This window comes from Salvelinus alpinus, chromosome 23 (assembly GCF_045679555.1).
Source record: "Salvelinus alpinus chromosome 23, SLU_Salpinus.1, whole genome shotgun sequence".
Classification (NCBI taxonomy): Eukaryota; Metazoa; Chordata; class Actinopteri; order Salmoniformes; family Salmonidae; genus Salvelinus; species Salvelinus alpinus.
In genome coordinates, this window is record NC_092108.1 from 49,648,214 (window position 1) to 49,660,749 (window position 12,536).

The 12,536-nt window shown below is 41.7% G+C and overlaps 1 protein-coding gene across 2 annotated transcripts in view; it reads left to right on the top strand.

The window, feature by feature from the left end:
- LOC139551208 (anion exchange protein 2-like) overlaps positions 1-12,536 on the top strand; it is a 67,678-nt gene that overhangs the window by 9,151 nt on the left and 45,991 nt on the right. For both annotated transcript variants that reach the window (XM_071362668.1, XM_071362669.1), the window contains exon 2: positions 4,778-4,948. In XM_071362668.1, the coding sequence (XP_071218769.1) occupies positions 4,880-4,948 (69 nt within the window). In that variant the 5' untranslated portion in view covers positions 4,778-4,879. The remainder of the gene's footprint in view (positions 1-4,777; positions 4,949-12,536) is intronic.

Consider the following 12,536-nt stretch of genomic DNA (forward strand, 5'->3'; position numbering starts at 1 on the left):
CCTTAAAGTAATGATGGATTATAATTTCTCTTATCTTATTTGAGCTGTTCTTGCCATAATTTGGACTTGGTCTTTAACCAAATAGGGCTATATTCTGTATACCACCCCTACCATGTCACAACACAACTGATTGGCTCAAACGCATTAAGAACGAAAGAACTTCCACAAATTAACTTTTAACAAGGCACACCTGTTAATTGAAATGATTTCCAGGTGACTACCTCATGAAGCTGGTTGAGAGAATGCCAAGCGTGTGCAAAGCTGTCATCAAGGCAAATGGTGGCTACTTTGAAGAATCTCAAATATAAAATATATGTTTCACACTTTTTTGATAACACATATGGAATCATATAGTAATTTCATAGTTTTGATGTCTTCACTGTTATTGTAAAATGTAGAAAATGTAAAAATAAAGAAACATTTGAATGTGTAACTGTCTCAACTTTTGACTGGTACTGTATGGCAGAGCAGGGCAGATTGGCCCGCATGCATCGCGCCAATAGCGTTAACCCGCTTTGTGGGAATTGTACCGTGGCTCATATAATGAGGGTTGCTACACTGCCCCATTCGAACACAATGGCCTCAGGGTTGCCATCCCACTTCTGACACCAATGTAGCTAATTTAGGGGGTAGTCCCAACCAGTGTCTTGCTGCTTTTTGTTCTATGTTGCTCTGTCTGTATGCTACATCTTGCTTGTCCTATGTTGCTATGTCTGTATGCTATGTCTTGTTCTATGTTGCTATTGTCTATATTGTAATTGTTTTTAATAACCTGCCCAGGGACTGCGGTTGAAAATTAGCCGGCTGGCTAAAACCGGCACTTTTACTGAAACGTTGATTAATGTGCACTGTCCCTGTAAAAATAAAAATAAACTCAAAAACTCAAGTACTCAAACCCGGGTGCAGCGACTGTCAAGCCAACACCTTTACACCAAGAGGTCTGAAACCTCTTGAGGTCGCTAAGTGTTGAGTTAAGGTCGCTACATCACCCCCCACGATTCTCTATATCACGTCCCTCACGTGTGCACGCCTCTCCGATGGCCTCACGGGCACTATCACACTTCTGACACCAGTGTAGCAAATGGCAGGACAGGAATGCGAACCCAGGTTGCTGGCTTGAAAGGCAAACACCCTACGCATAGTGCAAATAGGGTTAACCCACTTGGTAGGAATTGCAAAGTGGCTCATATAGCGAGGATCACTACAGTATGTACTTTGAGGAGAGTGAAGTAAGGAAGTAAATGAACTGTAAGGAAAAAACACAGTGCACTCATAGCTATGACCTGAAAGAAGAAGGTCCGTCCATTAATAATCGTCCCACCACCTGCAGGTCCACCACAGATTTACCTTAACATACCACCGACCACTAAAACAACGACAACAAAGGCAAGAGTAGGTATGACACCGTAATCTCCCATATGCCTTTTGCCTTTCTCATCGTTGGCTGGCGAGTCATTGGTGCTGTTTTTCCACTAAGCGCTTTGATATGATTAAGCCCGTTGAATCGTCGAGGGGTGTGGTGCTAGGGAAGAGGGTCGTCACCAACGAGAACCATGGTCCCTTTGTGTAGACGTCTGCTCTCTAGGGCTTTATACAGTCGAAAATGGTAGTCAGAGATTTCACTTCAGTAAACGCTAGTATGGTAATTTGTGTAGTTTTAGGCTTAGTGCATTTTCAGTAAACGCTGACATGTGTAGTATGGTAATTTGTGTAGTTTTAGGCTTAGTGCATTTTTTTGGTGACCTCACGATCCTGTCTAAAATAACAGCTGTTTTCAGTGGATTTTGAAAAGGTGTAAATAATCCCTGCTGTGCAGATTATACATTAGAAGCTTTGTGTATTGATATGGAAAGCTAATAAGGCATTTTCTGCTGGAACTTCTTGTGTTTCTTCTTTGGTGTTCTTCCAACTGTTTTTGTCCTAGGACAAGTATCGATTTGATATCAGGGAGAGATGGGTCATGATTGAGTCATCAGATGGATCTCTTCCACTTTAATGAAATGAAGGTTGAACTGAAAGAACCAACAACGTAATCAGAGACTGACACGCGCACGCACACGCACACACACACACACACACACGCAGCTACTGCTTCTATATCTGGAAGTAATATTGAGATTTATGAGGTCCCCTAATTGCTCTCTTACATGTGCCCTATGTATGTCTGTCTGTCTGTGTGTGTCTGCCCGCTGCTGTGTCCTTTGAGGGCTTTCAGCTTCACAAGTTTCACCGTAAGATGGACCACCAAAGACGAAACCATACCTCAAGCAACACTTTGTAGTGAGTGATGACAAAATCTCAACATGAATCTCCAATGAACTCCCCTGTGACCTCACACGATTCAGCACTATCTGTACTGTAGATCCACAATTCCCACCCCCACTCAAATATAATAATATGATTATCACATATCATACATATGCGTAATATAGGAGTATCATATCATTCCCAAACACACTCTTAGAAAAAAGGGTTCCAAAAGGGTTCTGCTGCTGTCCCTATAGGAGAACCCTTTTGGTTCCAGGTAGAACCCTTTTTGGTTCCAAGTAGAACTCTTTTGGGATCCATTTAGAACCCTCTGTGGAAAGGGTTCTTCTACATGGAACCTGAAAGGGTTCTACCTGGAACCAAAAGGAGTTATTCAACGGGTTCTCCTATGAGGACAGTCGAAGAAATCTTTTTGGTTCTTTTTTTCTAAGAGTTCATGAAGTGTCATAGGATACCTCTAATGAACATCCTCCATCCCATTCCTCCTCCTCAGTTTGTGGCTGGAAATCAGAGGGAGGGCGTTGGGTGTTTTCCGAAGGCGGTGACATTGCAGCAGTGACCTTGTTGATGTAAACCACACTGACAGTCTCGTTCTGCAGTGGCGAGACTGGGGATATATTCCTTATCACTCATAGGGAGAGTAGTGTCCTCTCAGTTCAGTGCATGTAACGGCTGGGGGATGAGGAGAGGAAGCACCCTGTAGACTATTGAGATGCATCCGTGGAAATCAGAGGGAGATAAGGGTCCCATTTTGATTACACGAAAGTGAGAGAGAACGTCTTTATTTTAATATGCCTCTTTATGTAAATGTGTACATTTAGAAATGCATATCCTTATTTCCAAATGTTACACGAGACCAACGTACTGTCAATACTTGGTCATATTTGACATATAATCACAAAAATGATAGGGAAAATGCTGAGCATGTCAATTCACTCACTGAAAAGGTTTGGGCTAGTGATTAGGGGTATTTCCAAGTGGACTCTGCCTTCACAATATGGCAACAAAAAGCCCGTCCGATATGTTTCTTTGGGTCTGATACCGATTCCAATTTTGGGGGGGACAACTTACCGATACTGACATATCTGCCGATATACGGTTTTACAGTGGGGAAATGAAAAAGTGTAATTTTCCCACACTGAATTCTCCGAAATTGCCATCCAAAAGAGCAATTGTCCAATAACTATGCTTCAAATGTTCATTTCATACATTGTGAAAATGACATCATGAGAATGGCCACAAGTGTTCAGATAAGCATAAGATTAACTTAAAAAATATATATATTTCTAGAATATCAATATCGGTTGAATTGATAATATAGGGTGAACTGATATCGGTCGGGTTCTAATGGCAACCCCACTATCTGACCACAGCCAGAACACAATCTGGCAACCCTGACTCTCAAGCCCTGCATTCAGATGTTCTGATGTCATTGAAAGGAATCCTTCAAGATATTCTCTAAGTATGTTGTCTAAATATCAGGTAGCAATCTGACGACCCTTACCCTCAACCCTGACCCTCACTGCTTCTAAAAAGAATACAGACTCATAATAACTGTAAATGTTATTCTCTGTAGACAAACACTATCCACTATCAGTGAAGCTCTCAGCTGTTTATGGGTGTTTATGAATGTTATCTAACTTCTATTAGATGAGGAGCAGTGCATAACCTACCAGGACTGGGTCAGTGTTATTGGGCTGGCGCCAATGTGACCTACTGGGTTCGCACGGGTTGGCTTTCCGCCTGAACACTGTTAGCCCACTGAGCTAAGTCTTAGCTGTTAGCCCACTGAGCTAAGTCTTAGCTGTTAGCCCACTGAGCTAAGCATTAGCTCGGAGATGTAATTGAAGTCTTCAGGTCTCAGGCAAGGTTACTTATCACGCAAGCAAGCCAGTGACCACTAATAGACCTCGGTAACACCAGCTGTGTTACAGGACACTGCCTGACCAGCTGAGTTGATTTGCTCGCTTGGAAAAAAGTGCATAAAAAAAAAAGGGATTTTCCACCCTAAATTGGATGTTGTGGTCTTGCCAAGGTGGGTACATCATAATCTCCTCTGAACCCTTCAGGACACAGCAATTCTTAGTAGTGTTTTCGCGATGAAGCTATCACCCATGTTTTCGTAATAAAAAGACTTTCACTTTTAGCTAAACTCAGAGCTACGGTAGAGAAATGGATTGCTTTTTGTTATTTGCCGCTGCGTTGGCCCCATTCAGAGTCACAATACTGTAAGCTTGTCGTTCACTCACAAGGGATTGTCAATATGGTTAGGGCCAGGACTTTTCCCAGACCCTGAATCTTACCCTACTTTTTCCTGGTCTGGTGAAGTGGCCCTAAATGTGTAAATGGCGTTGCCTATGTCGTTATTATGGACGTATAATCATCATGTAGGACGCACAATGAAATCACTAACCAAAAGATAATTTGGGTGATTTGACCTAACATTTGACCTAATTTACCAATAGTCACTTGACTAAGACCAACAATACCATTCCTGTCCTTTTCGCAGGTTATGCTACCCAAAAGTCCTCCGTTGAGTAAGAAAGAGAGTGAAAAGGGCTAAGGACTGCGTCGCAACATACTGTCCTGACCTTGTGATCAGCACGGAGCCATGAGCAACCCTAAGGATGCCAGCGACGCAAATGTCGCCGCCAACACTATGGCCACAGCCACCTCAGCTGTGAGTTTAAACCTTACATCTATTTACTGTACATTAGTTATTCTATACACAGGTTCTATACACACAAAATTAGATATTTATTGATGTATTTATTTTTTTAAACATTTTTTAAACTTATTAGTCAGGTAATGCTTATATCCGTGGTTCTGTGGTTGCATGGCGCTGTGAAGAAGCCTACCCATATGAAAAAATACCATTGGTAGGAATACTATAGTATTCACTGTAATGTTTTTACAGACTTTACTGTAGTCTGTAGTTTACTGTGTTTTTGCAGACTGAAGTCCGACAAAAAATGGCAGTGAATACTGTTGGATTTATTATATAAATAATGTAGTATTTTTTTGTTGAATATACTATAGTAGTATACTGTAGTATTTACTGTCGTTTTTTTTGTGTACATTACTGTAGTATTTTTAATAAAGTGTTTTGTTTTATTATCTTTAACATAGAAGTGTGAGGCTTTCTCCTTGAGGAAACCTAGTGGAGAAATACTAACAGATCAAGGAAATATTCCAGAACCTGTAGGTAGGTAGGACTGGGCTCTGAACAGAGAGTTCAGGGCTTCTGCTCTTTTCTATAATCACACGGAACACAATATGGTCTATACTTGACATGTGGGTTTCTCACTTACTGTTGGCACAAATTGGGATGTGGAGGATGGGAATGGGCAGGGTATATGCTAATTAAATTACTATTTACTATAGTTAAAAATAATGTTTTTGCTGACATTTCTGTAGCATTTACTAGTGTTTCTTTTGTGAATAATAATGTAGAATTTACTATAGTATACTACAAAATTCTATACTAAGTACTAAACATGATCGATGGCAGCTTGGTTAGCTATAGCTAGCTAGCTAGCTGGCATATGTAATTTGAATTATGCATCAACACAGAACCGGCTTTTTGTTCCACCTGCCCTGGCTTCTGGAAGGATTTGTACTGTGGTGTGAGGCGACGACAGAGGCTCGCCTCGTAGAAGGCTGTTCCTGATTACGAGGCCAAACTGGGGTGGTCTCTTGGGCGAAGGTGCCGAAGCATCATCCGGGTTGGTGCTACACATCCGGTGGTGGATGTTCCAGCCTACCTACATAGAAGGTGTAGCTGTGAGAGAGATGCCTGATGGAGAGCTCCGGGCCTGCCTGTCTGACGTGTCTCCTTCCCTGGCTGTACCATCAATGCCACCTCCACTCAAGCTACTCCTTTACTGAACTGCTCCCATAAACTGCCAGCCCACTGAATTTGTTTTTATTTTGAGATTCTGTATGAAAAGTGCTACATAAAATACATCTTATTATTATTATTATCTTGCACCAGAGGAAGCTGTAAAGCCAATTTAAAACTCTTCCAACGTATTTCAGGTAAACATACACTGTATACTACTCACACACTTTGTTAATATTTCATATTTGAAATATTTATTTGACTTCCTTACCACCCCACAAAATTTGTGAAGAAGTTGCAATAAAGGGAGAACCATGGACAGTAGTGATCGTTTGATTAACCTTCCAAATTAACAAAGTAGTAACAAATATTTTCCAAATCTTTAAATTGAATTTAGAGAAATATAATCTATATTGTTCTGTCATTAATTATGTCATTAGATGTTTAAATGATCACTTTACTTATCTTTATTTTGGCGTTTCGGTGTGAAGTGTCAGTCATAGATATAATTGGAGGACTCCAGATGGATATAACTAATTTTAGTATAGACATTGCCATTGAGGGCTTCCACCATTTAAAAGTAGTCAACTGGGTTGGGATTCCTATGTGTTGGGAGTGAATAGCCAATGATCAGAAAGCATTGTCTTCTTCAAATAGGTTTGTAAACCAAAGACTAAGGTAATATCCAGGAGCCAAGACCAAGATTTATACCAGGACATTGGACCCAAGATCCAGACTCAGACCCAGTGAGTTGAGACCATGACAAGTTAAAGCCCGAATATATGTGGTCTTGAGTGGTCTCAAACCAAGACCACTAGATTAAGAGTCCATAGATCCTTTCTTCAATTGTAAGAAACTCCTGTAGAGTAAACTGGAGCACAGTACAGTATAGTAGAGCACAGTACAGTACAGCAGGGCACAGTAGAGCAGAGTAGAGTACAGTACAGTTCAGTATAGCACATCATACATGTCTTTGTTTTGGCCAGATAGACTGAACTAAAATATAAACGGAACATGTAACAATTTTTAAGATTTTAGACTTAGTTACAGTTTATATAAGGAAATCAGTCAATTTAAATACATTAATTAGGCCCTAATTGGTGGATTTCACATGACTGGGAATACAGATATGCATCTGTTGGTCACAGATACCTTAAATTGAGGTGAAGGTGGCGGATTGAATGGCACGACATTGGGCCTCAGTATCTCCTCACGGTATCTCTGTGCATTCAAATTGCCATTGATAAAATGCAATTGTGTTTGATGTTCGTAGCTTATGCCTGCCCATACCATAACTCCACTGCCACAATGGGGCATCTGTTCACAATGTTGACATCAGCAAATAGCTTGCCCAGATGACACCATCTGCCATCTGCCCGCTACAGTTGAAACCGGGATTCATCCGTGAAGAGCACACTTCTCTAGCGTGCCAGTGGCCATCAAAGGTGAGCATTTGCTCACTGAAGTCACTCGCGACAGTCAGGTCAAGACCTTGGTGAAGACGACGAGCACGCAGATGTGCTTCCCTGAGACGGTTTCTGACAGATTGTGCAGAAGTTCTTCAATTATGCAAACCCACAGTTTCATCAGCTGTCCGGGTGGCTGGTCTCAGATGATCCCGCAGGTGAAGAAGCCGGATGCGGAGGCCCTGGGCTGGCGTGGTTACACGTGGTCTGCGGTTGTGAGGCCAGTTGAACGTACTGCCAAATTCTCTAAAACAATGTTGGAGGTGGCTTATGGTAGAGAAATGAACATTCAATTCTCTGGCAACTCTGGTGGACATTCCTGCAGTCAGCATGCCAATTCCATGCTCCCTCAACTTGAGACATCTGTTGCATTGTGTTGTGTAACAAAACTGCACATTTTAGTGGCCTTTTATTGTCCCCAGTAAAAGTTGCACCTGTGTAATGATCATTAATGGTTTGGCCTACAAACTATTATGGAAATATGTGAAATATGTGAACACTGTGTTGTTCTCCATTTTGCTCTACGGCCCCCACAAGCATCTTGGGACTCGTATGAAGTTGGTACAGCCAACTTCTGTCTGTAGCGACCGAACAGTTTGGACTACACACTAATATGACAAATATGTACATGTCGGTTGTTTTGCTTAAGGATGCCCACAGGCCTCACATGACTCGTCTGAAGGTCTCCTTGTACCAGTTGAAAAATGTTATGGAAGTACAGTATACTGTATACTGTATATGGAGTGCCACAAAGAATGGGTTAAATACATGTGTGTGTGTGTGTGTGTGTAATATATATATATATATATATATATATATATATATATATATACAGCTGAAGTCAGAAGTTTACATACACTTAGGTTGGAGTCATTAAAACTTGTTTTTCAACCACTCCACAAATTTCTTGTTAACAAACTATAGTTTTGGCAAGTCGGTTAGGACATCTACTTTGTGCACGACACAGGTCATTTTTCTAACAATTGTTTACAGACAGATTATTTCACTTATAATTCACTGTATCACAATTCCAGTGGGTCAGAAGTATACATACACTAAGTTGACTGTGCCTTTAAACAGCTTGGAAAATTCCAGAAAATTATGTCATGGCTTAGAAGCTTCTGATAGGCTAATTGACATAATTTGAGTCAATTGGAGTTGTACCTGTGGATGTATTGCAAGGCCTACCTTCAAACTCAGTGCCTCTTTGCTTGAAATCAGCCAAGACCTCAGAAAAAAAATTGTAGACCTCCACAAGTCTGGTTCAACCTTGGGAGCAATTTCCAAATGCCTGAAGGTACCACGTTCATCTGTACAAACAATAGTACGCAAGTATAAACACCATGGGACCACATAGCCGTCATACCGCTCAGGAAGGAGACGCGTTCTGTCTCCTAGAGATGAACATACTTTGATGTGAAAAGTGCAAATCAATCCCAGAACAACAGCAAAGGACCTTGTGAAGATGCTGGAGGAAACCGGTACAAAAGTATCTATATCCACAGTAAAATGAGTCCTATATCGACAACCTGAAAGGCCAATCAGCAAGGAAGAAGCAACTGCTCTAAAACCGCCATAAAAAAGCCAGACTACGGTTTGCAACTGCACATTGGGGAGAAACGTTGTACTTTTTGGAGAAATGTCCTCTGGTCTGATGAAACAAAAATAGAACTGTTTGGCCATAATGACCATCGTTATGTTTGGAGGAAAAATGGGGAGGCTTGCAAGCCGAAGAACACCATCCCAACCGTGAAGCACGGGGGTGGCAGCATCATGTTGTGGGACTGCTTTGCTGCAGGAGGGACTGGTGCACTTCACAAAATAGATGGCATCATGAGGCCGGAAAATTATGTGGATATATTGAAGCAACATCTCAAGACATCAGTCAGGAAGTTAAAGTTTGGTCACAAATGGGTCTTCCAAATGGACAATGACCCAAAGCATACTTCCAAAGTTGTGGCAAAATGGCTTAAGGACAACAAAATCAGGGTATTGGAGTGGCCATCAGAAAGCCCTGACCTCAATCCTATAGAAAATATGTGGGCAGAACTGAGTCAGGTTTGCGAGCAAGGAGGCCTACAAACCTGACTCAGTTACACCAGCTCTGGACCAAAATTCACCCAACATATTGTGGGAAGCTTGTGGAAGGCTACCAGAAACGTTTGACCCAAGTTAAACAATTTAAAGGCAATGCTACCAAATACTAATTGAGTGTATGTAAACTTCTGACCCACTGGGAATGTGATGAAAGATATAAAAGCTGAAATAAATCATTCTCTCTACTATTATTCTGACATTTCACATTCTTAAAATAAAGTGGAGATCCTAACTGACCTAAGACAGGGACATTTTACTTGGATTAAATGTCAAGAATTGTGAAAAAGTTAAAATGTTTAAATGTATTTGGCTAAGGTGTATGTAAACTTCCGACTTCAACTGTATATACACACACACACACCACCGTTCAAAAGTTTGGGGTCACTTAGAAAGAAAATTAAAAAATTGTCAATAAAAAAAAAAAAACATCAAATTGATCAGAAATACGGTGTAGATATTATTAATGTTGTAAATTATTATTGTAGCTGGAAACTGCAGATTTTATAAGGCTAATGATCATTAGAATAGCCTTTTGCAATTATGTTAGCACAGCTGAAAACTGTTGTTCTGATTAAAGAAGCAATTAAACTGGCCTTCTTTAGACTAGTTGAGTATCTGAGGCATCAGCATTTGTGGGTTTGATTACAGGCTCAAATATGCCAGAAACATAGACCTTTCTTCTGAAACTCGTCAGTCTATTCTTTTTATGAGAAATGAAGGCTATACCATACGAGAAATTGCCAAGAAACTGAAGATTTCATACAACGCTGTGTACTACTCCCTTCACAGAACAGTGCAAACTGACTCTAACTAGAGTAGAAAGAGGAGTGAAAGGCCCCGGTGCACAACTGAGCAAGAGGACAAGTACATTAGAGTATCTAGTTTGAGAAACAGACGCCTTACAAGTCCTCAACTGGGAGCTTCATTAAATAGTACTCGCAAAACACCAGTCTCAACATCAACAGTGAAGAGGCGACTCCGGGATGCTGGCCTTCTAGGCAGAGTTGCAAAAACAAAGCCATATCTCAGCCTGGCCAATAAAAGAAAAGATTAAGATGGGCAAAAGAACACAGACACTGGACAGAGGAACTCTGCCTAGAAGGCCAGCATCCTGGAATTGCCTCTTCACTGTTGATGTTGAGACTGGTGTTTTGCGGGTACTATTTAATGAAGCTGCCAGTTGAGGGGTGTTGGATTAGCTAACACAACGTGCCATTGGAACACAGGAGTGATGGTTGCTGATAATGGGCCTCTATACGCCTATGTAGATATTCCATTAAAAATCAGCCGTTTCCAGCTACAATGGTCATTTACAACATTAACAATGTCTACACTGTATTTCTGATCATTTTTATGCTATTTTAATGGACAAAAATGTTGCTTTTCTTTCAAAAAGAAGGACATTTCTAAGTGACCCCAAACTTTTGAACGGTAGTGTATATATAAGCTCAGCAAAAAAAGAAACATCCCTTTTTCAGGTCCCTGTCTTTCAAAGATAATTCGTAAAAATCCAAATAACTTCACAGATCTTTATTGTAAAGGGTTTAAACACTGTTTCCCATGCTTGTTCAATGAACTATAAACAATTAATGAACATGCACCTGTGGAATGGTCGTTAAGACACTAACAGCTTACAGATGGTAGGCAATTAAGGTCACAGTTATGAAAACTTAGGACACTAAAGAGGCCTTTATACTGACTCTGAAATACACAAAAAGAAAGATTCCCAAGGTCCCTGCTCATCTGCGTGAACGTGCCTTGGGCATGCTGCAAATAGGCATGAGAACTGCAGATGTGGCCAGGGCAATGAATTGCAGTCCGTACTATGAGACGCCTAAGACAGCCCTACAGGGAGACAGGACGGAGAGCTGATTGTCCTCGCAGTGGCAGACCACGTGTAACAACACCTGCACAGGATCAGTACATCCGAACATCACACCTGCGGGACAGGTACAGGATGGCAACAACAACTGCCGAGTTATACTAGGAACGCACAATCTCTCCATCAGTGCTCAGACTGTCCGCAATAGGCTGAGAGAGGCTGGACTGAGGGCTTGTAGGCCTGTTGTAAGGCAGGACCTCACCAGACATCACCGGCAACAATGGGCACAAACCCACCGTTGCTGGACCAGACAGGACTGGCAAAAAGTGCTCTTCACTGACAAGTCGCGGTTTTGTCTCACCAGGGGTGAGGATCGCGTTTCGCATTTATCGTTGAAGGAATGAGCGTTACGCCAAGGCCTGTACTCTGGAGCGGGATCGATTTGGAGGTGGAGGGTCCGTCATGGTCTGGGGTGGTGTGTCACATCATCATCGGACTGAGCTTGTTGTCATTGCAGGCAATCTCAAAGCTGTGCGTTACAGGGAAGACATCCTGCTCCCTCATGTGGTACCCTTCCTTCAGGCTCATCCTGACATGACCCTCCATTATGACAATGCCACCAGCCATACTGCTCATTCTGTGTATGATTCCCTGCAAGACAGGAATGTCAGTGTTCTGCCATGGCCAGCGAAGAGCCCGGATCTCAATCCCATTGAGCACATCTGGGACCTGTTGGATTGGAGGGTGAGGGCTAGTTTCATTCCCCCCAGAAATGTCCGGGAACTTGCAGGTGCCTTGATGGAAGAGTGGGGTAACATGTCACAGCAAGAACTGGCAAATCTAGTGCAGTCCATGAGGAGGAGATGCACTGCTGTACTTAATGCAGCTGGTGGCCACACCAGATACTGACTGTTACTTTTGATTTTGACCCCCCTTTTGTTCAGGGACACATTATTCAATTTCGGTTAGTCACATGTCTGTGGAACTTGTTCAGTTTATGTCTCAGTTGTTGAATCTTGTTATGTTCATACAAATATTTACA